The sequence below is a fragment of the Erythrolamprus reginae genome, chromosome 1, assembly GCF_031021105.1.
Source record: "Erythrolamprus reginae isolate rEryReg1 chromosome 1, rEryReg1.hap1, whole genome shotgun sequence".
Lineage (NCBI taxonomy): Eukaryota > Metazoa > Chordata > Lepidosauria > Squamata > Dipsadidae > Erythrolamprus > Erythrolamprus reginae.
In genome coordinates, this window is record NC_091950.1 from 283,918,143 (window position 1) to 283,945,166 (window position 27,024).

A 27,024-nucleotide genomic window follows, 5' to 3' on the forward strand; every position below is an offset into this window, starting at 1 on the left:
AATTCTGGATGAACTAGTCAAATAATCTTATGCTTTTTAATACTGTCATCTGAAATTATTATTAATATTGATAGACTACTGTAAATAAAGAAAAAGAAATATTGTATCTAAATATTTATATTATCATTAGTATTGGGTGAACCCGTTTGGGTTCGGCGGGTTCGGCCAAACTTGACATCGGAGTTCGGGTTTGGGCCCCGAACCTGAACCCGAACCCCAACATCTCTGGCCTGGCATGAGGCGAAGTGCTGGGGAGGAAGTCAGGCTCCGATCCCCAGGAGCTCAGTGGGGAGAAAGTCCTGACGCCGTGCCTCCCTGTCTTTGCAGCCGGCAGGAGAGTCGTGGTGGAACAAGTGAGAGGCTCCTAAGCGGGCTCCAGGGCCAGGTGCGGCTCTTACCCCCCCTCCTGGTGGGGGGCCAAACAAATGGGAAATAGGATTCCCCACCTCCTTTTGCTTGCACACACACCCGGTCTGTGGGAAATCCATGACTCCCCTCCCTCTTTGTGCTCCAAAGGTCCGGATTCCCTCCCGCCCACTTGAAACTGCCGGCTGGGATCTTGAATAGCCGGCATGTGCAGAGCGCCTCAACACCCCCCCCCCCACTGCAATAGTATTGCAGTTTTCAATCAAACGCCGAACCTGAACACGGACCCTCTGGAAAAGTCCGGGATTGGGTTCAGTATACCGAACACGGCCAAGTTCCGCACGGACCCGAACTATGCAAGTTCGGTTCACCCAACACTAATTATCATCAATAACTACAGATAGTAATTGTTAATTTTCAACCAATACTGTGTAAATATCATTGGTATTGAAACAATATAACATATTAAGGTTTGTAAAAACTTAAGAAAAAAAAGGGAGAAACTACTCAAATGACAACTCAAATGCCACATGAGGAGTATTACACCTGATTAATAAATCTTGAAAATATGTGGCCAAGCTCTTGGCATCTGTCAAAAACTGAAAACATCATTACTGACGTTAACTGGTGGTTACATATCCCTATGAGTCTCTAGGAAGAATAAAATTATAATAAATATTACTTCAGAACACTATGTACAGTGTACCTTCAAAAGATTCCCATGTTAATTCATTTTAAAACAGATGGATAAAATAATAAGAAAATGTTTGTGCAATGGGCAAACCACCCCATTTTCATTATCTAAGGCAGTTATGGGGAACCTTTTTTTCCTTGGGTGCCAAAAGAGCGTGGGCGTGCGCTATCGCGAGTGCTCACACCCATAATTCAATGCCTGGGGAGGGTGAAAACAGCTTCCCCTGCCTCCCGGAAGCCCTCTGGAGGCAGGAAACAACCTGTTTTGCAATTTCTGGTGGGCGCAGTAGGCTTGTGTTTTGCCCTCCCAAGGCTCCAAACACTTCCCTGGAGCTGGGGGAGGGTATAAATGCCCTTTCACATCCCCCCAGAGGTTCTCTGGAAGCCAAAAACTCCTCGCAAAGCCTCTGTATGAGCCAAAAATCAGTTGGCCAGCACACACATGCATATTGGAGCTGAGATAGGGCAACAACTTGCGTGCCAGCAGATATGGCTCTGCGTGCCACCTGTGGCACCCTTGCCATAGGTTCGCCATCACTGATCTAAGGTATTACTTATGAAGATGGAACTTTTAGCTTTCCAAATTTCAGCTCAATTGTTAGGCCCAACTAGAAAGTTAATATTTGACCTCTTTTAATGTCTTTGCAATGGATCAGCTCTTGTTTTAAGATTACAGTCATGTATTTTTCCAGCATTAAAAATTAGAAGTTGGGAATGAAGCTTAAGTTTGTTCCTTATTCCCATGAGAACTGAATTCTGGGATGATCCTAGTTTGAAAAATGCAGGGTTAGATCTTTTTAAATTTTCATGAGCAAAAAACATATTAATTTTGTTGGTCATCTTACTACCAAAACATTAGCTTCGTTGGAACAAGAATTTGGATTGTTTAAAATAGCAAAATGGCTACTTACTTATCTAAAATATATTTTAACCTCCTGATATAAACCAAGTACATTAGCATTTTATGAAGCGTTAGCTTAGCATAATTTAGTTTCAAATTATTCTAAATTTACAGTTCAGTTTTACAGAAAATTGAATCCAAGGTGCCTTCCCGTTCATTCTATTCTACAATTAATATTGGTAATTTGCAAGAAAATTGGAATAAAAAGAATGAGTATTCTGTATACCAGATGGGATATTTATGAAAGGGTGGCTATCCAACTTCAATAGATCGGAGGTAGTATATGACACAATGGATATTTTAGATTTGTTTCATGTTTGTCCCATTTGACTTATTTGAAGTTGGGAACAATAATAAAGTTCAACGTGTGAATGCTATTTGAACTATATGCTGAAAAATTAGAATTTGATTCATAAGATTTCTGGATTTATTGTGCACTGGGGATATTGTTTTATTTTAGTGGAGACAACATTAAACCGATTTAAAGTGATGGACAGATATTGACTTATTTATGAATTTACTTTGCATCATTTATAGGGAAAAGCTTATTAACATTATTCTTGGTGATCAGAAAATCTGTCATTTTCTATTTAAAAACTGAGTATGTTCTTCTGTATTTTATCCCTCTTCTTTCTTCTTTACATCATGATTTTTTTTATATATGTTAAAGTAATACTTTGAAAAAAAAACATATAGGCTATGTAATCTCTGGAGTGTCTAGAGGTATAATTTGCTGCTTGGCAACAGAAATTTCTCCAACATCAAAGACTTTAATGAGTCTCTGTGTTTTGCCTGGGAGTCAGATGGAAAATACTATTTTTCCCCTATGAAAGTACTGGGACATAGCCACATAAACCTGGAAGTTAGAAAGAGAGTCCATCTGACATACAAAGGATTAAGCTTTTGCTACAATACACTAAATTAAAAGCTGGGAATCTGCAATGATAATTGAATTTGAATAGATGATTAAAAAAAGGTGATAATACAGGATTTTGATGCTGGCATAAACAATGGTTTCAAACAAGTCTTTAGACATTTTTAATAGGCCGTTAGCACTGGGAAATGTGCATTGTGGTTATTGAATCTTACATTAGTTAAAAAGAAGTCTTGAATGAAGTATGGCCAGAAATAAAAAGGGAAGGAACCCTTCAATGTTCAATACACACTCCAATACCTTATGATTGCAACATTTGTGCAATGTTCTCTATAAGAGCTGAGTGAAAATGAGACCTGCAGGAGTGCCTGACAAAGGTCATCTCTTAATCTAGATTGATAGTCAAGTTCCATCAAAGCCAATTTAACAACAGAGACTGTTTTACTGAGAGTCTTCCTCCAAAGATATTCCCTTAAGTGAGAAAGCAGTCCTATTTTACTAAGATCTGATAATGCATGCATGATTCCCTCACAAGGCAAAAAAAGGCACAATGGATGTCTGCCAGTTTATTGCCTCAGTTCTACTACTTCCTAATGGGTGCTCTGATGGCCATAAAACCCAAGCAGCAACTAAGACTAAAAGTTGTTATTTTTGCAGATGATGTAAAACTCTTCAACACCACTGATAACACAACTATTCTACAAAAAGACCTAGACTCAGTTTCTGACTGGTCCAACACATGGCAACTCCAAATCTCAACCAGCAAATGCTCTGTCCTACACATCGGCAAAAAGAATCAGAACTTCAAATACAAACTTAATAAACAAATTATAACAGATAATCCCCACTCGGTCAAGGACCTCGGGATACTAAGTGCCAAAGCCCACTGCAACAACATCGCCAAGAAGGCCTCAAGAGTTCTTAATGTAACCTTACATAGCTTCTGCTCTGGAAATCTCACACTACTTACCAGAGATTACAAAATTTTCACCAAACCCATCCTAGAATACAGCTCATCTGTTCGGAACCCATACCACATTTCTGACATTAACAGCCTCAAAAATGTCCAAAGATACTTCACCAGAAGAGCCCTTCACTCCTCTACCCGAAACAGAATTCCCTACAAAACTAGACTTACAATCCTGGGTCTTGAAAGCTTAGAATCACGACGCATTAAACAAGATCTAAGTATTGCCCACAAGATCATATGCTGCAATGTCCTGCCTATCAAAGACTACTTCAGCTTCAACCACAACAACACAAGAGCACACAACAGATTCAAGCTTAATATTAACCGCTCCAAACTTGACTGTAAAAAATACAACTTTACTAATCAAGTTGTTGAAGCGTGGAACTCATTACTGGACTCTGTAGTGTCATCCCCTAACCCCCAACACTTTACCCTTAGACTATCCACGGTTGACCTCTCCAGATTCCTAAGAGGTCAGTAAGGGGCGTACATAAGAGCACTAGAGTGCCTTCTGTCCCCTGTGCTAAAGTCTCTCCTATATCTCATATATCTTCTCTACTATATCTCTATAAGCTTCATTGTATATTATTGTGTATTGGACTAACTAACTAACTAAATAAACAAACAAACAAATAAATAAAGATACAAATACTAGAGGAGGAAGAAATCAAAGATGTTACTTCTGAAACCGCTAGAAGAAAACTCAGGGAAAGGGAAGAATTCTATTTTTAAACAGAACACAGTGTGAGAGAAGACAGGAATCCTAACAAAAAGTTGGGCTCTTTAGACATTCTATTGGATAAACACACAAAATAACCTTTGTTGTACTTAACAAATGGCAATACTTGCGTGCCAGAACCCTTTTCAGTTTAATTCCTTTTTAATGTTTCACATGAATATAACAATAACAGGAGATTGTTAGAAATAATTACAGCAATACTAAATTCATTGCACTGAATAGTAGTATAATCAGAGGTGGGTTCCTCCCGGTTCGATTGGTTCTAAAGAACCGGTAGTAAAAATAGCGACTGGTTCTCGAAACCATCAGTTTACGGCAGCCTGGCCATGCCCCCGAGCAAGGTCCACTCGCTCGGATGCTCGCCCTGCCTCGCCTCCGCCACATGCATCTACTGCCTCCTCCTGCCTTCACACAGGCAAGCTGTCAGTTCCTGCATACTGCCCATCCAGGGGCTGCCATTTGGTGGGGAGAGGCTGCATGGAATCAACAGTCTTTAAGAGGCTTGGAGACTAATGCAAGGAGCGATTCTCCTTTAAGAACAGCAAGGCAGCTGAAGGAAGACTGGCTTATGGAGTAGCATGTTTCATTTCTGGACTACAGGGAGGGACGTGCACGCATGAGTGGGTGAGTGATGATTAGGAATATAAGGTGATGGGGAGCACAGGTGAGCAGTCCTAACAAGAATTTCTCTTTGATATTGTCAGCGAGTGTCAGGAAAGCAGTCATTAGCAAACCAAATTTGTACTTGGTTGTGTTCCTTTCTTTTTCTTTTCATTTTGGAACCTGACAGAATTGTTAGAGCTCACGGATTTAATTACGGCTGAAGGCACAATGCCAGAGTTGGAGGTAGTTGACCTTGGGAAGTCAGCAGACCCCACAGAAACTACTGTGCTGGAGGCCTTGTCGGAACCAGGTGAGGAATTCAATGTGGCCGTCAATCCAAAGGAACATCCCGGGTCCATAAGCCCCCCTGCCCAAACATACAGCCAGCACACCCGCCTCTTGCCTGCCCCACTCCCTCGCACCCAGGGGGACCAAGGAGAAGCTGCGGGCTCAGCTGCAGGGGAGCTGCTCCAGAGGAACTAAGAAACTGCGGGCAGCCTCCATGCATAGAAACATAGAAGACTGATGGCAGAAAAAGACCTCATGGTCCATCTAGTCTGCCCTTATCTATTTTCTGTATTTTATCTTAGGATGGATATATGTTTATCCCAGGCATGTTTAAATTCAGTTACTGTGGATTTACCAACCACGTCTGCTGGAAGTTTGTTCCAAGGATCTACTACTCTTTCAGTAAAATAATATTTTCTCATGTTGCCTTTGATCTTTCCCCCAACTAACTTCAGATTGTGCCCCCTTGTTCTTGTGTTCACTTTCCTATTAAAAACACTTCCCTCCTGAACCCTATTTAACCCTTTAACATATTTAAATGTTTCGATCATGTCCCCCCTTTTCCTTCTGTCCTCCAGACTATACAGATTGAGTTCATTAAGTCTTTCCTGATACGTTTTATGCTTAAGACCTTCCACCATTCTTGTAGCCCGTCTTTGGACCCGTTCAATTTTGTCAATATCTTTTTGTAGGTGAGGTCTCCAGAACTGAACACAGTATTCCAAATGTGGTCTCACCAGCGCTCTATATAAGGGGATAACAATCTCCCTCTTCCTGCTTGTTATACCTGTAGCTATGCAGCCAAGCATCCTACTTGCTTTTCTACTTGCACCCTCCCTCCCTTGCTTCACCCATGCCCCCGCGTCGCCAGTGTCTCCTGAAGCCACCACCGTTGGAACCACGATAGGGACGGGGGCAGCCCGGTAAGATGGCCATCCAAAAATGGAGTGGAAGTGCAGGCGAAGGAACTATTTGAGATGAGCCATTCTTCCCTTGTCCTGCCCAAACATATAGCCGCTGTGCCTGCTTCTTTTCTGCCCTGCTTCCTGTCACCCAGGGACAGGAGGGACAAGCTGCGGGGTCAGCCGCAGGGGAGCAGCTCCAGACAAGCCCGCGTCTCTTGCAGCCACTGCTGTTGGAGCCAGTAAGCTGGGCACCCGAAATGGCATGGAGGCATGGGTGAAGGCTGGGAGAGGCTGCAATCATGGGAAAGGACCGTCAGAGGTGAGAAGGAGTACTTTTTGGCCAGGAAGGGCAGCAGAGGGAAAGCCAATATGACAACTGCCATCCCAGACATCCTGACCTGAATATGGGGCCTGAGTATCAAAAAGTCCCCAAAAATTCCACCATTTCAGTGGTCTTGGTGGTGGTGGGTCATATGACTGGGTATCTGTCAAGTTGGCCACTCAGCCACATACCACCACCCCCCATCTAGCCATACCCACAGAACCGGCAGTAAAAAATGTTAGAACCCACCTCTGAGTATAATATAATATAGGATACTGTCAGAAGTATTTGCATCAACATTCAAGTTAGGTTAGGTTAGGTTAGGTAAAAAATAATTGCAGCAAGATACAATTAATTACATTGCAACAACAATATTAATACTAAATAAGGACTGCTTACCCCTTTTTTACTCTTGCAAAATCAAATGCCATTTGTCTGTATGAAAATGCTTTTTCATTCAAATATCTACTGTAGCGCCTGATAAAAGTTGACATATCATATCCTAGAAAAAGAAACCATAATATGGAAAATTTTGATTTATTAATTTATTACAGTGAGTGAGAAAAATTGATAATGTTAATGAAGCAAATCTATTGGATTTTTCTGTTATTATTCCAACTACTCTAAAAATCAAAATAAAAGAAGGTTCACTTGTACGGTAATTGCCTAGTTATTGACCAAACCAAGAATTATCACTTATGTATTATTCTTTCCCAATCAATGAATATTTTCCCAAATCTCTTGTTTAAATACAGGAAATCACATTAATAAACCCTGAAGGGAGAGCAGAGAATATCTTGTAAATATCAAGACTCTGGGTCCTCGCAGAGGGGCAGCATACAAGTCTTAATAATAATAATAATAATAATAATAATAATAATAATAATAATAATAATAATAATAATAATAATAATACACAGCTAGGTTTGAATAACAGGCAATGGCTTGTGACAGTAATCACTGGTACATATTCTTATATAAAGAACTATTAAACTAGAAAACAACTGTTGAACCATTGTGTACTGGATGCTGATAAAATAAAGACAAGCTGCAATATGTGATTGATAGGGCTATGATGAAAGAGCGAGAGGACAATTCCCCTATCAATATCCCTATAAAATTTTACTTAGCTCTGCAATGTGCTCATGAAGTTGTGCTGAAGAGAGGCTTACATACAGTATAACAGAATTATGCAATCTTTACATTGCCAGGATTTAATTCATAGAATCTTATATGGAATTATTTTGTTGATAGCCTTGGGCAAAGAGTACACTTCTAAAATTTCCACCCCGAGTCTGCGGAGAGGGGCAGCATACAATCAAATCAAATCAATCAATCAATCAATCAATAAATTTCAGGAATCCAAAACAACTTTCATCTTAGAACAGGGGTGTCAATCCCGCACCATCGTTATTGTCATGTGATGTATCGCGACTTGCCCCCTTTGCTAAAATAAGGGTGGGCATGGCTAGCATCCTGTCTTAGAAGGTTTCTCCCTTCATTTTCTCTTTGTACTCTCTCTTTTCCAATTAACCTGGCTGTGGTATATTTAAACTTTTCTGTATTAAGAGAACAAGGCACCTACATTCCTCCTAAGATACTCAGATCAACAAACCTCAAGTGACAGCCTGCCAAAGCATATTTCAGAAAAATTAACAGATGTAAGGCTGCCTACAGATTTTTTTTTTTGAAAACATGTTTACCGGGAATTGGAAACTTACACTAATCTGCCTAGGCCTGACATCATAGCAAAGAATCGGTATTGCAATCCTTTGCAGAATAGCGAGCCTGGTATAAGTTCTTTGCAGCTTATTAAATAAAAATGGCCATTCATTATTAAATATCCAACTTTATTTTTTTATTTTTATCCTCATTCGGTATCAGAGAACCATATCTGGGACAAACACATAAATACATAGAAAATAAATTTACTTATATTAATGACACAATCTTAATTAAATTAAAGCCTGTTTTACAGAATGTGAAATTTTTGTTGGAAGTTTCATGAGCTAGAAGAGTCATGTGGTAGCTCAGTCAGCAAATGAGAGAAAAAGTGCCACCGAGCATGTGCAAAGAACAAAGCTTGGAGCTGGATGTGGTCTCCAGTCTCAGTCTGTCTATGTATAGTCTTCATTGTGCTATGATGTCTGTAAGAAATATACTCTCAATTTGCTGTAAAGAAGAATGTATGGTATTGTCAGTGAAGGGCTACCAAAATTTTTACTACCACACTGTGGCCATGGCTTATGCAGGACACCCTGCATTTTCTTTCAACACCTTTCAGTGCAAATTGAGTGCTCTAGGGTGAAGCTCCATTTTTGCTACCCCACCCCCCACCCCCGGGGTATTGTAAATATTTTGACATAATTATAAAGGCTGTGGGTCCTGCCTCCCAAGGACAATTCCATCTGTCCGTCCATAACCCTGGGGGGGATTATTGACCCCCTCAGAGAGGGTCCGCAACTTGGGCTTCCTCCTCGATCCACAGCTCACATTAGAGAAACATCTTTCAGCTGTGGCGAGGGGGGCGTTTGCCCAGGTTCGCCTAGTGCACCAGTTGCGGCCCTATCTGGACTGGGACTCACTACTCACAGTCACTCATGCCCTCATCACCTCGAGGTTCAACTACTATAATGCTCTCTACATAGGGCTACCTTTGAAAAGTGTTTGGAAACTTCAGATCGTGCAGAATGCAGCTGCCAGAGCAATCATGGGCTTCCCAAGGTATGCCCATGTTACACCAACACTCCGCAGTCTGCATTGGTTGCCGATCAATTTCCAGTCACAATTCAAAGTGTTGGTTATGACCTGACCAGAATATCTCCGGGACCGCCTTCTGCCGCACGAATCCCAGTGACCGGTTAGGTCCCACAGAGTTGGCCTTCTCCGGGTCCTGTCGACTAAGCAATGTCGTTTGGCGGGACCCAGGAGAAGAGCCTTCTCTGTGGCGGCCCCGACCCTCTAGAACCAGCTCCCCCCAGATATCAGAGTTGCCCCCACTCTCCTTGCCTTTCGCAAGCTCCTTAAAACGCACCTCTGTCGTCAGGCATGGGGGAATTGAAATTTCCCTTCCTCCTAGGCTTATGGAATTTATACATGGTATGCTTGTATGTATGAGTGGTTATTTAAATTGGGGGTTTTTAGATTATTTTTAATATTGATTTGTTTACATTGTCTTTTTATATTGTTATTAGCCGCCCCGAGTCTTCGGAGAGGGGCGGCATACAAATCTAATAAATACAAATACAAAGAAGTTAATTGAATCTAAATGCAGACAATTGTGAAACCTTCTGATTTATTTTCTTCAACAGAGATAAAATGCTATTTTAAAAAATAAATAAATAAAATGGCATTGTTTAACTATGACTTAAAGTAACAATGAGGCAGTACAGTGCTCCCTCAATTTCCGCGGGGGATGCGTTCCGAGACCGCCCGCGAAAGTCGAATTTCCGCGAAGTAGAGATGCGGAAGTAAATACACCATTTTTGGCTATGGACAGTATGACAAGCCTTCCCTTAACACTTTAAAACCCTAAATTACCATTCCCCATTCCGTTAACAACCATTTACTCACCATTATTACTGGTACTCACCATTGAATAAGACACTTAGTGATCCTGATATTTATAAACATAATTGTTTATTCACAATAATTATTTTTTTTGTTATTTATTTGCAAAAATTATTAGTTTGGCGATGACATATGACGTCATCGGGTGGGAAAAAACGTGGTATAGGAAAAAAACTGTGAAGTATTTTTTAATTAATATTTTTTGAAAAACCGTGGTATAGGCTATTCGCGAAGTTTGAACCCGCGAAAATCGAGGGAACACTGTATATCAAAGTGCTTAGAAAGGTTATTTTGATGTGTTTAGAAAGGTACACAAAAATGAACATCAAGAGCAAAGATAAATTTAATCTGTACTGTTTACGTTTGTGATATTTGCTTTGATCTAAATATGTAATACTAAACAACTATGAAAAAAATTATGTTTCTGCTCATGTTGTTCTCTTTAAATAAGCTAAGACACTAAACTTGATAAAGAAAATGGTTTTTCTTACCATGTGATCCGCTTTTGTCCAAAAAATTGCTGAGATTGAATAGTGTATTTCTAGATGCCAAATATTGAATAAATCTCTAAGAGGGAGAAAAACAGTAAAATAAATTATATCTCTTTTCCTTTTCTATAATAGATCCGAAAACGTATTTCATTTCTGCTAAAAAAACATGAAATATTTCTTTACATTATCAATACTAATTTGTACATATCTCTAGTTATGTGTGTCAGCTTATATACAAGTACTTAGGAACCAGTGGTGGATTGCTCCCGGTTCAGTCTGGTTCTTAGAACTGGTAGTGCCGGTGGAAGGAGGCTCCGCCCACCCACCCGAAATGCTTCTGCGCATGCAAAGAAGTGTTGCACATGAGCACAAGCACAAACCAGTGGCAAAAATTTTTATAGCCCACCACTGCTAAATGCAGATGGCTGTTCACAAATCTGAATATGCACTGAATCCTTCCATATTTAAAAAAAGTTAAACCATGCATGTTCATCATAACTGGCTGACAAACCGCACTCAGCATCTAGTCCCTAATGGAACTACATCTTTATGGAGGGAAGCAAGCAGTGGGGTACTTCAACGTGCCATGAATCTTTCCAGCCTTAACCAGGTGCTAATGATGTTCCCAGCTCTTACCCACTTGCAAGCTTTCATTGTTACTTTCTACCAATAATGTATTCCAAACCCTATCTTTGTAGGGGTTTTTTTCATTGCTTTATTTGCTCCAGTTATTTCTTTCCAGCCCTAACCAGGTGCTATTAATGTATCCAAGCTCTTTCATTGTTATTCACTGCAAAGAAGAATGTTTTCCAAGCCCTAATATTTTGCAGGGTTTTTTCCATTGCTCTACTTGCTCAGACTGTTTCTTTCCAGGTGCTAATGATGTTTCCAGCTCTTTCATTGTTACTCTCTCAGAATAATTTTTTTAAGCTCTTAACCAGGGGATAAAATAATGTGCTGAAGCTGACCAGACTAAGGACGCTAGCTAGATGAATACCTGGTTAGAAGATTCTTTTCCCTATTTTCCTTCCCCAAAACTAAGGTGCCTCTTATATTCCAGTGCGTCTTATACTCCAAAAAATACCGTATTTGAAATTATCCCCAATCTCCAGAGCATTTCTATTAGATGCATGAAATGCCGAAATAAAATTATCTCCTTCAGTAAGCAGATCATTTATTCTCTAAAACTTTCATACAGAAAAGCCCATATAACCTAAATACTGTATTTATACTGTCCTTAACAGTGTATCAGATAAGTTCACTACTTGCTATAACTTTTTCTTTAGTTAGAGTCTATGAGACAAACACAGGCTTTTTAAACAATGCCTTGCTTTAGCTTTGAGGACTAAAATGCTTACCTCGTTGCCATGAACCATTAGATGATGTGTTGTAACTAAGGCCTTGAAGACAACAACCCAACTAGTGTTTGTCGCTCTTTCAAAGAGGGTATCAGCCATTTGTGGAATGTTGACATTTGTCTCATTTGTGGCCTGGATTAGGTCTACAATATTGAAGAAGAAGACAATAGTAACAGTAAATATAGAAAGAAGATGATGTGCTGGTTAAAGAGAGTATAGTTACAAATTACTGGCAAAAATCATTACACGATACAGTAGCAATTTCACTAAAAAAAGAAGTTTAAAGTTTAAAATAAGTCACTCGGTGTATAATACTTAGAAAAGCCAATAAAAGATAAAATGGAAAACAGTTCCTTAATGGATGGTTTAACATTATTGCTATTGCCAAAATTTATTTTGTGAGTGTTTGTTTTGGCAGTGAACAATAGGAGGAGAAACAGTAAAGAAACAAATGAAAAATAGGTCGCCCAAATCCATTTTGGATTTGGCTCAATTAAAATTATAACCATATTTGTGTATGTATGTATGTATGTATGTATGTACAGTATGTATGTATGTATGTATGTATGTATGTATGTATGTATGTATGTATATATATATATATATATATATATATATATATATATTTGTTTTAATCTTTTCAAAGTCACGTCATACATCATTCCCATATCAGAAGAAAACTGTAATCAATTAATTAAACATATTTTTGCTTTTGCTACTTAACTTTATAACTTGCCTTTGAAAACATTACATGAATAACCTGTGCAAGGGACATCTTTTTTTAACCTTATTCTCTCATATCCATTTCTCCTGTAACAGTTCATGCCACAACAGCTGTAGCAGAAGGAAATTCATTAATTGAGACTTTTCAGCCATTTCTACTTTAGATCAATATATGCAGAGTTGGTTTAGAATCAGTTTAGACATTTATATTTTCAGTATCTCAAGTTTAGTTAAGCAAAACTTTTAGGACAAGGGAGAAAGGGGGGAGAGGGAGGGAGGGAGAGAGAAGGGGATGATCTATGTTTTTACACAATTGGATATTTTACTATCAATCAAGTTTAGAACTGAATAATTATTATTGCTCAAATCTGTCCTTTGAGGCAAAATATAATAGATACAAAGATGTCGTATTAAAAACACAAAACAAGCGCAAAGAAAACAGGAGGTATTATCTTGATTTAAATATGTCTACCTACGGTAGTCGTAGCATATTTTATTGATTTAATGACAAATTTCATTTTCTTTCTTATAAGCCTGTCTAGAAGCTCAGTGAGCTAATCATGACATGCTATAATAGAGCAGATTAATGCAAAGCAATTTATATTATTGCAGGTTTATTCTTATCACTATGCTCACATCGATTCCTATTATTATCATATTTCTACTTTAATTTATACATGGTATGCTTGTGTGTGTGTCTGTTAGTACAGTATATGGGGTTTTTCTTAAATCCTTAAATATTTTAATTAATTGGATTATCATGATTGTTTCACTTGTTGTGAGCCGCCCCGAGTCTTCAGAGAGGGGCGGCATACAAATCCAAATAATAAATAAATAATAAAATAAATAAATATTTCTTCCTGTTACATTTCAATAAGAACGGCTATTATTTATAGATTTTAATCTTAGTTGCTATCAAATCTACTACTTATAAAGCTCCTGGGCATCCACATTGATATGGAAGGTATAAAGACCAATATGGATTTAACATTAGGGATTCAGTAATAATTTAAAGTCACTTTCTATTATTTTATATAGGACACTTTTGCAGGCATAACAATTTTCTAAATGAATCAGTTTCTTCTCCTGAGACCAGTATAGTAAAATCCTATTTATTCACAGTATGAAAATGCGGGGCGTCCTGAATAAGCCATGCCCACAGTGTGGTAGTTAAAATTTGGTAGCCCTTCACTGGTTATACGATATACTGTTAAATACTTCATCAGGGCACACTCATAACTCTCTAAATGTAATGCAGCATTAGTAAAGTCATCACAATAGTACATGATCAATGATTCCGGGATATGTTGAATCAGAAGGAATGACAAACAGGGAGACTTGCTTTCGTTTCCAACATCTGTCATCGAAAGCAGCACTCTCATTCTGATCATAAGGATGATTTCAAGAGATTTGTAATTATCACCTCATAGAATTCTATATCAATTTATATTTATATTGGGGGGATGGGACCTACTTGGAAAATATGATCTTACTTCATACAAGTAGTTCTCAGCTTTGGACCACAATCGGTACCAGGATTTCTGTTGCTAAAGAAATTGTTGTTAAATGAGTTGCACCCAATTTTACAACCTTTTCTGCCACAATTGTTAAGCAATTCTCTGCAATTGTTAGGTGAATCACTGCAATAATTAAATGAATCAATCCCCACCACTGACTTTGCTTGTCAGAAGCTATTTGGGAAGGTCACAAATTGTGATCACGTGACCTCAAGATGCTGCAAGAGTCTTTAATACTTATTTGAAATTTTTTTTGTTTTATTTATTTGTCAAGCATATATAAGATTACAAAAAAATTCTAAACATGATTGTGAACACGTAAAATGTATAAACATGGTTATGAATACATTATAAATTGGTTATGAATATGTTCACCCCTTAAATAGGTGCCAATTGCTAAGCACAATCAACTTTTGGTACCCGCATGAATACAGCCATGCAACTTCCTGATGAAAACACATATACTGTGATACAAAAAAAAATATATGCAGATTAGTAATCTGCAAACACAAATATTTCCTGATTTGGTAAATGTATTTATACATTTTATACATTTATACATTTACAATCTTTTTGAACTGTTGCCTTCTGGCAGAAGATACAGAACAACTAGAACTCGGACCACATGTTTCCTGAATAGTTTTTATCCCAGAGCTATACTCGCACTTAACAATGAACGAAAGGATCACCATCAGTGAACTGTTGGACAATATTACTCGGTTTGTCATGTAGATGTTTGAGTGGTTTAGGGTGGGGAATTTGTAGTGGATGGGACATTTTATTCTATTTTTTATTCTATTTTTAAATTTACCTATTCTAATTTTATGTATGGTGGGACTGGTCTCTGGGTGTCACACAACTTTCGTTGCCAATGACAATTCGTTGTTTTGACAATGACAATAATTTTATTATTATTATTTATATCACTTTGATCTGAGGAATACAAAATCTTAAGGGGAAGTTTTAGCATACCATCCAAATGGGTGATTTGTGATTTTTACAGCTGCCTATCCAAAATACATAACTCAATCGTGTTTTTCCTCACTTTAGTCAGTACAAACAAGCTAATCATTATTTTAAACAAACAAACATTAATGTGATGTCAATAAATAATGGTGGCCAAAAATCATCCAGGGAATACTCAATTTTTCAGAGATTCAATAAGAAGACACTGGATTGGGGGCATGTTAGTGCTAAGAATCCTTCTATGTCCCAAGATATGGTACTGCCAGGTCCCTCCAAAAAGACCAAGCAAATGTGATGAGGCATTTTTACTTCAGCCTCTTCCAAGCTGGCTGGCTGATCATTATCACCAATTGTGAACAAAAAGCTGCATCTGACTTGGTTCAGCTGGGAGGGGATTTAAGTAATGATGCTTCATAAATATAGCTTCACGCACGTGCATGAACTCAAGTGCCCTCGCCCACCACTTCCATGGCCCAGTTCCAAATGGGCCAGAGCCTGACATTGGGTTGCAGCCTGGGAGTTGGAGACCTCTCTTCTAAAGAGAGTTCAATGTGATTTGCAACACTTTGGTAACTGATCACAGTCATGGAGTTCAAGCATTTAAGTTCACAATTAAAACCCAGGAAAGCTTATGGGAATGATTAAATTGCCTCGAATCACTTAAAAATAATATAATCTGGTAAGGTCCAATTCTGTTCTTTTATTTTCATGTGTGAAAGAAAGTATGGGTATATCCACAGTGACTAAGGCTTTTCATTCATTGTCTCCATTTTTCAAAGGAGGAACAAATCTGCAAATTGCAGCTCCATCACCTTATTAAACACCATTAGCAAGATTAATACTAGTTTAACATTCATATTGGACTGGTTGGAACAAGAAAATCTCCTGTCAGAGGAACTCTCCTTTCAGAGTGACTTTAATTGACCAGTATCTCAGATCCATGTTTAGGAGATTTGATGTCTGCATCCCCCCTTCCATTCAATTGTGTCTGATTTTCAGAAGATTTGCTGGGACAGGTCCTTTCAAATTTTTGGGCAAGGTTTCCCATGGAGCCCAACTGAGTCCTTTCTGTCATCCAGTTTTGTGTTTCTAAGAGCAGTTTCCCATTCTTTCTCAAATTCTGGATGGAATATAGAATACAGCTATCCATAGTTAACCTTTGGTTAAACCTAGTTGTCCATTCTATTAATTGGCCTAGCACTTTTAATACTGCTTGATGACAATGACAATGTTAAGACAGAAAGACTAAATCACATGGTCTCCAACAACCAATGCCCAGGTTAATACCAGGCAAACAATCAAGCAGAAAACAATATTTTAATGAATATGATAAAACCATACCCCCACCAACACTGGCAGGACAACCTACTGTACATAAACAGGAAGCAATTCCACATTACAGAAACAACAGAATAAAAGCCAGGGTGGCACAGCAGGTAGAGTGCTGTACTGCAGGCCACTGAAGCTGACTGTAGATCCGTAAATCACCGGCTCAAGAGTTGACTCAGCCTTCCATCCTTCTGAGGTAGGTAAATTGAGGACCCGGATTGTGGAGGCAATATGCTGGCTCTGTTAAAAAAGTGCTATTTCTAACATGTTGTAAGCCGCCCTGAGTCTGAGAAGAAGGGCGGCATAAAAATCAATCAAACAGACAGACAGACAGACAGACAGACAGACAGACAGACAAACAAACAAATAAATAAATAGCTAGCTAGCTAGCTAGCTTATACTTTTAACAAAAATAAAAGAATAACAAGAGTTGGAAGTAACCTTGTAGGTCATCTAGTCCAACCCCCCACCCAAGTAGGAGACCCTACACCATTTCTGACAGAAGGCAATCTAGTCTCTTCTTGAAAGGCAAGCTGCTCTCAGTCAGATTGTCACATTGATATTACCTAGCTGAATAATAAAATATCTGCAAGGGAACAACCAAGCTCAGAGAGCATCAAGGACTCCACGGTTCCATGGATGACATATATTCTTTTATACTCTAATTATACTTTTTAATTTTATAATAATATACAATTACAAGAAATCCTCATTCCACAACCACAACTGGACCTGGCAATTTGGTTGTTAAACAAGTGGTCTTTAAGTGAAACCACAAGTTTGCTTATAGATAGATTTTAGCTTTCCTTTGCTTTGCAGAAGATTATAAATACAAGAATTGGTTACTTTTTTCATCACCATCTTTTTCACAAACGGCCACTAAATGAGGACTGCCTGTATTATGATAAATATAACTCACAGATACAGATTTAATTTGTATTTCCTAATTGTTGTCTTATAAAGTTTTATATTTTTATTGTTTTGAGTTCCATAATAACTTCATGCTGACAAAGAACAAAAACTATTTCACAACTTTGTAGTTGGTGCCCATAAAATTTATGAATATGGGTTATTCTTATGGCCTATAGCAATCCTATAGCAAATATCAAAATATGTTTTTATTTTATGTTAAAGATCAAAATATAGTTTACTAATAGATAATAAAGGAAATAATGGTGAATATTGTTGACTGCATATTTAAAGAGATAATGCCTAATTTCCTTTCTTTTTCAGTTTGGCTTCAGAACAGAAATTTCCACACTCTAAACATTTTAACAATAGCAATAGCACTTAGACTTATCTATTGCTTTACAATGCTTTACAGCCCTTTCTAAGTGGTATATTGTCCCCAACAATCTGGGTCCTCATTTTACCCACCTTGGAAGGATGGAAGGATGAGTTGACCTTGAGCCTGGTGAAATTTGAACTGCCAAATTGCAGGCAACCGGCAGGCAGCAGAAGTAGCCTGCAGTACTGCACCCCAACCACTGCACCACTTTGGCTCTCTTTAAATGCTGAAAGTCACTTCAGCTGGCCCCATCAGACCAATATCCACTACAAGCCCTTTCACGTATTTACCAGAAGGTTGAAAATTACATATAGAATATAACCATGAATGGGAGACGGAAAAGATTTTGTAACAGAATTGGCCTCTAGTTCAATTCTTCACATGATCCAGAACCAGGAAAGGCAGCTTCTGGATCACTCTGACAGTACACTTTTCTTCCCAATATTAAATTCTTCCCAACAAATGCTTGAAATGAATCTATTTTGCTATTTCTTGTTGCTTATTGTTTGTGTATGAAAAGCCTATTTCCTTCTTTTTTACTCATATTTATTTTTTATCATACTTTTTCATGAAATACCTAGTGATGCTATTAAATAATAAACAGAAAGTGCAGAAAAAAGGAAAAAGAGAGGGGGACTATAGAAACCAATGTCTGTGTAAAGTAAATTAAATAAAGATACAGGTAGTCTTCGACTTGCAAAAATTCATTTAGTGACCGTTTGAAGTTACAATGGCACTGAAAAAGTGATTTATGATGGTTTTTCACACTTACAACTGGTTACGTTATCAAAATTCAAATGCTTGGAAACTGACTCACATTTATGACCGATGTAGTATCCCGGGGAGATATGATCATTTTTGGTGACCTTCTAACAAGCAAAGTCAATGGGAAAAACAGATTCACTTAACAACCTTGTTGCTAATTGAACAACTGCAGTGATCCACTTAACTGTGGCAAGAAAGATCGTAAATGAAGCTAAATTCAAATGTCTCATTTAGCTACAAACATCTTGGACTCAATTGTGGTCATAAGTCAAGAACTACAGTACCTGCATGTAGAAAATTATTGGGAAATAAGGAGTTTGGGAAAGCATCGTCTTCTTTATTATCCATGTTGATGCAATTTAATTAAAGTTCAATTCTCAATTACATTTGCACTAATTTAAATACTAAGCATCAATTTTGGGAGGTTCAGATCAGACAGATCACAGGAATTCTTTGCAAGCCTATGAATCAATGTTACTGAGCAAACAAAGGATAACTGGATGTTGAAGGAATAAATATTCTATTAATAGCTTTCTACTTTAGGAATATATGCTTTAGGCATTTATGCTGCACAAACATTTCTTTCAAATCATGTTTAGGTTATATTCCAGAAGTAGTCTATTTACATAATGTTTCTTGATAAACAGTGCTTCCATTTATAGTGGAAACATTTGTAATCGTTCTATTTTTAATCAAAATAGAGATATAACAACTTCTGGCAAAATAATTAGGCACTAGCTATTAAGCAATCATTTACCTTTTATCTAAAAACCAATGCATCTTTTAATCAGCAGTAGCTACATTCCAGACAAAATCAAGGGGTATATTATTTTTAAAAGCTGTTGGATGCACACTATTCAGACATTTTTTTGGAGTAGAACCATTAATAGAACAGTCAATAATGGGCACCCGCTTTGAATTAAACTTTGCTACTAATATTGATTTAGTGATTATTTTCAATGCCTTATTTACTACAAGTTCAGAAGTTCTATGCAAAAATGATCATATGTCACTATCTGAGTCTATCTGCAGAGCAAGAATATTGTACTTCGAAGTAGGGAGATAAGTGGCTCCAAAATGCAATACTGTAAATAAAAATGAATTTAAAAAGACATGTTAACTGAGCCACCCGGTTTCCAATTAAATACCAGCTTAGCTATGAAAACTGCATTTTTATAATTGAAAATTGTGGTTTTATTTATTTATAAGTTATGGTGGCACAGTGGTTAGAGTGCAGTACTGCAGGGTCTAAGTACTATCGCTCTTTATCTATTAAATTTATTTTCTCCAAGGTAACTCTTGATTATTATTTGTTAATATTTGAAGGTGTTATAAGACTGTAATTTAATTCAGAGTTCTCAACGAAAGCCTTACTCGATGATGGCAGTCAACTCACCCATCATACCAATTAGTATATTCCTATCTAGATGGGGCGGACCCAGTGATGGGCTCCTGAGGGATGGTCAGGAACGCAGTTCCGGTACCATAATTTGGAGCTCCACCCCAGAGCACCCAATTTGCACTGAAATATGTTCTTTATTTTTATTTATTTATTTTGTTCAATACACAGTAATACACAATGAAGGTTATAGAGGATATAGTAGAGAAGAAATACGAGATATAGGAGAGACTATAGGACAGGGGACGGAAGGCACTCTAGTGCGCTTATGTACGCCCCTTACTGACCTCTTAGGAATCTGGAGAGGTCAATCATAGATAGTCTAAGGGTAAAATGTTGAGGGTTAGGGGATGATACTACAGAGTCCGGTAATGAGTTCCACGCTTCAACAACCCGATTACTAAAGTCATATTTTTTACAGTCAAGTTTGGAACAGTTAATATTAACCTTGAATCTGTTGTGTGCTCTTGTGTTGTTGTGGTTGAAGCTGAAGTAGTCTTTGACAGGCAGGACATTGCAGCATATAATCTTGTGGGCAATACTTAGATCATGTTTAAGGCGTCGTAGTTCTAAGCTTTCAAGAAACAAAATGCATAAGCCACGCCCACAGTGTGGAAGTAAAAAGTTTGGTAGCCTCGATGGCAAAAATGGAGCTGCGCGCACAGCGCCGGGTAACCAGCAGGCGATTTGACTTCTGCACATGCACAGGAAGCAAAATATTGTGAGAAGACGCATGGGCGCGTGAGATTTAGGTGAAAATCACAAAAACCGAGCGCACACTTATATCTCCTCACAAGATTTTGCTTTCTGCGCATGCGCAGAAGCCAAATCTCACTCCGATGCACACGCGTTCCCGCCAGTCACCTGGAGCTGCATTAGCAACCGCACCGGTAGCGGAGGTAAGCAGGAACCCCCGCCTGATACCAATGAAGCACAGCTAAAGGATAGATGATCTGATGCTCATCATCCTTGGCCAATGTAGCCAATATACAGCGGGAAATATAATTCAAATAAGATGGGTTGCCTACTGCTGGTTAAATAAGTGTTCATTAGCTGTTCTGTCGGGCTCTCTGGTAGACTCCTCCCAAAAATTCACAGGTACAAATTTCAGACACACACACATTTGAAAATTCAAAACAATGTTCTTTATAATGAAAATTCACTTAAACTAAGCCTTCTTTTGGTATAGCAAAGAGCATTTGTCTCCAAACAAACTGGTAATTTGTACAAGTCCCTTATCAGTTCTGTGATACTTAGCTTGCAGCTGTGAGGCAATTCACAGTCCTTCTTCTTTCACAAAGTGAAACACACTTTGCTCTGGTTTAGTTTTAAAGCGGGGGAAAAATCAGCACACAAAAAGTCAAAGTCAGTAAAGCAGTCACGAAACACAACGATCAGATAATCCTCCACAATGGCCAAACCCACAGGCTGCTATTTATAGCAGCCTCACTAATTACCACAGCCACACCCAAACACAGGTGGCCTCATTTTCTTTGATAATAATCTCTCAGTTGTGGTTGCTTATGCATAGCTCTCAGCATGCCTGGCTGTATCATTAACTCTTGTTCTGAATCCAAGGAGGAGCTAGATAATTTATCTCCTTCTGAGCTGTCTGCCACACTCTCCTCCTCCCTGTCACTCATGTCTTCTTGGTCAGAGGAGCCTTCATCAGCAGATTCCACGGGGGGGGGGGGCAAAACAGGCCCGCAGCATGTGGATGTCTCCCCCACATCCACAGTCCTTGGGGCAGGAGCTGGGCCAGAGCTAACCACAACAATTAGCTACCCTAGAATAACTAAGAAGTGAAAGAGTTTCCATAATGGTTCTATGTTCAAATAAATACCTTATGTTCTATATTGAAACAAAAAGGGGGAACAGACAAAAAGCACCCCTGGCATTTTGAGAATATTTTTCTCAAAAATTTTTATATTGCTAGATTACCACTGAGTAAAGAGGAACCAAGTCCCACTCAGGCATTTTTCTGAAGAGGAGGCAGCAGAGTCATAGAGCGAGGAGCCTGAGGAGGAACAAGGGCCAGGTCTGGAGTCTGAAGAAGGCTTGGTGCCAGAGGCAGAGATCCAGTCTGGGCCATCTGGGAGCTTCCAGAGGCTGAAATGAGCAAGGCAGAGGAACAGAGGGAGCCTGTTCCCAATGTGCACATGCACAGATCTGCCAAAAGGCAAGAACAGTTAAGGAGGAAAAGGACTACTCAGGAGTAAGGCTTGGAGATGATTGGCCCCTCCCATATAAGTGGAGCAAACGGATGTGCTGGTTGCAGGAAGCAACTCTGTTCAATTAGTGTCTCTGCATTTTGATCCTGACTCCATGTTTCTGTTTGGCTTTGCAAAGTTCCTTGCCAATTACGGTAGATCTTTGGCAATGTGTCAAGAGAGATAAAAGTTAATGATATCAACCTTCTTCGGGAAGACCTTATCAGACTTATTGTTATGTTTGTACTTTTGAGTAAAGGTGACCGGTGATTGGCTTAGACGCGGCCAAGGGAAACCTTGGTGTGAAAGTTTAAAAAAGAGGAACTCACGGCTTTTCCCCGCACTAGCAAGGTATATAAGGTGCGGCTTTAGCCAGTAGCTCGCAGTCACTTCCTACCTGTGAGCTGGTCACTTCAACTGTTCCTGATTGCCAATAAAGAGCTGTTAACCTTCCTCGGCCTCTAGCTTCTGATTTAACACTTATTAACATTGTTTGGGGCTCATTATGCCTGGGAATGAACATAATTCCACAGTCATTAAACTAAAAAGAGGGTTTGGGGACTCCGTTTGGGCTTTATTATTTATCAGGAAGCCCAGGTCAGAACAATAGATCCCACACTATCCTCACTCCATATCACCCCAATTTTCAAAGCTAATTTCCCTGTTCCAGTAGAGAGTCATTTATTGAATGTCATATAAGCAAGAAATCTGCCAAAACAGTTCTATGTTGCATGTAGCAATAGCATTTAGGCTTATACACAGCTTCATAGTGCTTTATAGCCCTCTCTAAGCAGTTTACATAAGTCAGTGTATTGCCCCCAACAATCTGGCTCCTCATTTTACCAACTTTAGAAGGATGAAAGGCTGAGTCAACCTTGAGCCAGGAATAATCGAACTGCTGGCATTGAGCAGTGAATTACCTGCAACATTGCATTGTAACTATTGCACCACCTGCTTATATTCAAGAAAGCGTAAACAGAAGTCTACTGCTGACCTCTATCTCCACAGGGAAAGTTATATTGTCTGGATTAGTAAACTTCAACCCTCTTATTCATATCCTTAAGCCTACACAGGTATAAAGCTAGAATTGTGTGTGATTTCTCATTAGATAATAAAAGAAAGAATCCCAAATGTTTGGATTATTACCCAAATTGAGGAGGAACAGGAAGGCTTATAGAATTTATACATGGTATGTTTGTATGTATGATTGGTTCTTCAAATTGGGGTTTTTTAGATTATTTTTAATATTAGATTTGTTTACATTGTCTTTTTATTGTTGTTAGCCGCCCCGAGTCTGCGGAGACGGACAGCATAAAAATCTAATTAATAAATAATAAATAAATAATAAATAAAATCAGATGCCTTGTTTTTTTCACTTGCCAATCATATGGGGTCAAATCCCTACTCAATAAAAGAATGTAGGATGAAAAATAAAGGGTTAAAATTTGAATGGAAGACTGCAAGAAATGATCTGAGCTGTGACGAAGTTCCAACTGAGAAAGCTTCCAGGTTAGTCTTATTCCTTAGCATTTCCCTTCAGATCCTAGTCCAAACACCATTTCCTTCTCATGAATAGAAATCAAGTCTATAACTGAATATTTTTCCATCTTACCCTAGTTTTGGAGATGGATCTGGAGCAAGAAAACTGAATACCAGATTTCTTGTTGCTCTATTTTGACTTTTTTGAGCAGAAGACCCCTGGAGTCTTCAGCTACTGGCACAATTTGTTTCTCCCTGACCTTTAAAGCACGCACTACAATGAACAGCAGAATTCTTCTGATATCTCAAGCAGTTTGGGACTCTTCCTACTATGGTAGAAAGCTTGTTTGATATCCTTAAATAACCTTAATGTCTTGGTCCTATTTCATTGCAGGTCTACATTTGTTCTCAGCAGTTTTGACCAAGGTGTGAGTCTCACATCAATCACAGGCTATACATACACAACTAGTACAATTGCAGAAGTCAATCCACAGCCTCTGTTTTTCCATAGTATGGCATTTAAGTGTACAATCACACTGCAGAACAATGTTGTCTGCCGCCACAGGTGTAATACAGCCACCCCACATTCACCACCAATCAGCAAGATCATAAAAATGGATACATGATTGAACACTAGAAATTATAATACAACTACAGTGGTACCTCTACTTACGAATTTAATTCGTTCCGTGACCAGATTCTTAAGTAGAAACGTTTGTAAGAAGAAGCAATTTTTCCCATAGGAATCAATGTAAAAGCAAATAATGTGTGCAATTGAGGAGACCACAGGAAGGGTGAAGGCCCTGTTTCCTCCCAATAGATTGTTAGAGATGCCCATGGAGGCTTCTCCCCAGCTTTTCCAGCCCTGTTTCCTCCCAGAAGATTCCTAGAGAGGCCCCACAGAGGCCTCCCCAGCTTTTCTGGCCCTGTTTCCTTCCAGGAGATTCCTAGAGAAACCCCACAGAGGTCTCCCTGCCTTTTCCAGCCCTTTTTCCTCCTAGGAGATTCCTAGAGAGGCCCCACGGAGGCTTCTCCCTGCCTTTTCTGGTTACACTTTCAGAGGTTTGGCTTTGTAAGTGGAAAATGGCTCTGGAGAAGAGGCAAAAAAATCTTGAACACCCAGTTCTTATCTAGAAATGTTTGTAAGTAGAGGCGTTCTTAGGTAGAGGTACCACTGTACTGTATTATTCGGAGTATAAGATGCACCTTTTTACCCCCAAAAGGTGGGTGAAAACTTGGGTGCATCTTATACACCAAATGTAGCCCCACCCAGACACCCCCACCCTTTGGTCTCTGCCTTCCAGCAATTTACCAGCAGCCCAGAGCCTGATTAGCATAAGCAAGTGATTACCAATCTCCCGACACACAGCTGATTCAAAACAGGCAGGCCACATCATAGTTCCCTCTAAGCTGAGCAGTGAGCAATCGCTCACTTAAAAATCATCATCAACTCAGAGTTTTCCAAACCTGCCCAGAAGCCGAGAGGGAACGAATGAGAGGGAAGGAGAGAGAGAGGAAGAGAGGAAGAGAGAGAAACAGATAGAAAAAAGAGGAAGGAAATGAGAAAGAAAAAGAATGGGAGTAAGGAAGAGAGAAAGAAAATCAAAATCTAGTTTGAAACTAGCTCAACTATTTAAGTGGCATTTTGATATTGATAGAGTTGCCCTATTATGAGCTCACTGTTATAGACACACAGTACAGTATTTTATTTTGAAATTCTCTGAGGCAAAACAGGGTGGGTTTTTTATTTGTTTGTTTGTTTGTTTGTTTATTTATTTATTATTTCTGTGCCGCCCAGTCCCGAAGGGACTGCTGCTCAGACACTATACTTTTCCGCGCCCCCCCCAAAAAGAATTAGAGGGAACACTGGGCCACATGTTAGAACTGAAAGTGAAACTAGTTGCAAGGAGGCCATATTGGACTGCTGAAACTGCAAGGAGGTAAGTCAATAAATGTCTTAGAATGTTCAAATTATTAGACTATTTTTTAAAGACTGCTTTGTTATTGTTCTAAACAGTTTAACAAAATGAAGAAGCTTTTTAAAATAAAGGCTTGATCTGAAGACCCGGATTGTGGGGGCAATAGCCTAGCTCTGTTAAAAAGTGCTATTGCTAACAGGTTGTAAGCCGCCCTGAGTCTAAGGAGAAGGGCGGCATAAAAATCGAATAAATAAAATAAAATAAATTTATGAAAACTTTCTGGCATTAATGGACTGCCATAATGTACATTTCTCCAATTCTTTTCTTTTTCTATGGGTCAGACACACATGCAAAGAAATACACAGTGAACAGTGTAATGCCTGGGGAGGGCAGAAACAGCTTCCCCCACCCCACAAAGGCCCTCTGGAGACTAAGAACAGCCTATTTCGCAACTTCTGGTGGGCCCAATAGGTTTGTGTTTCACCCTCCCCAGGCTCCAAAGGCTTTCCTGGAGCTGGGGGACAGTAAAAACGCCCTCCCCACCCCCTTGAAGTTCTCTGGAAGCCAAAAACACCCCCCCCCCCGAGTCTCTGTGCAAGCCAAAAATCAGCTGACCGGCACACTCATACCCATTGGAGCTGAGCTAGGGCAACGGCTTGCGTGCCAGCAGATATGGCTCCGTGTATCACCTATGGCACCCGTGCCATAGGTTCGCCATCACTGACTTAAGATATAGAAGGATCTTGACAGACTTCAGCAATGGGCCCTATCTAACAAAATGAAATTCAGTGATGAAAAAAGTAAGGTTCTACACTTGGGCAAGAAAAAACAAGTGTATATATGTCCATGGTGGTGAACTTATGCCACAATCTCTGCAGGCATGCGAGCTGTTACACGCATCTCCCGCCAGCCAGCCGATTTTTGGATTTCTGCCACGCATATGGGACATGCATGTGCATTCATTTAAAAAAATTTGGCACTGCGTATGCGCACACCCACGTGGCGCCCTCAAGCAGCACCAGAGGAAGCAAACCAGCAGCGAGGTAAATTAGAACAACCCCTGCACCTGCCTCATTCTTTGCTCATTCCTCCAGAAGTCCCAGCAACACAACATGGGTCTTTCCAGAAAAAGAAGTTGCAAACCTCTCTTTCTGAGCCTCACATAGGCTTAGTGTACAGGTTTCCTTGATCATGGCAATGTCCATGCTGGAGGTGTGATTTATTTACCTTCCCTACCAGTTTGCAAATGTGAGCATGCACGCGTGCTAGCTTTGCTCGCACGCACCTCATCTGCGTATGTGTACAGCCTTCTGTGCATGCGCAGTGCTTGTGAGTTACGTTGGGGCAGG

At 39.3% G+C, this 27,024-nt stretch overlaps 1 protein-coding gene across 3 annotated transcripts in view; it reads right to left on the minus strand.

Moving 5' to 3' along the window:
- SNAP91 (synaptosome associated protein 91) overlaps positions 1 to 27,024 on the minus strand; it is a 94,939-nt gene that overhangs the window by 49,724 nt on the left and 18,191 nt on the right. For all 3 annotated transcript variants that reach the window (XM_070733143.1, XM_070733142.1, XM_070733141.1), the window contains exons 3-5: positions 12,081 to 12,223; positions 10,723 to 10,798; positions 7,061 to 7,163 (exon numbers count right to left, since the gene is read on the minus strand). In XM_070733143.1, coding sequence (XP_070589244.1) covers positions 7,061 to 7,163; positions 10,723 to 10,798; positions 12,081 to 12,223 — 322 coding nt within the window. The remainder of the gene's footprint in view (positions 1 to 7,060; positions 7,164 to 10,722; positions 10,799 to 12,080; positions 12,224 to 27,024) is intronic.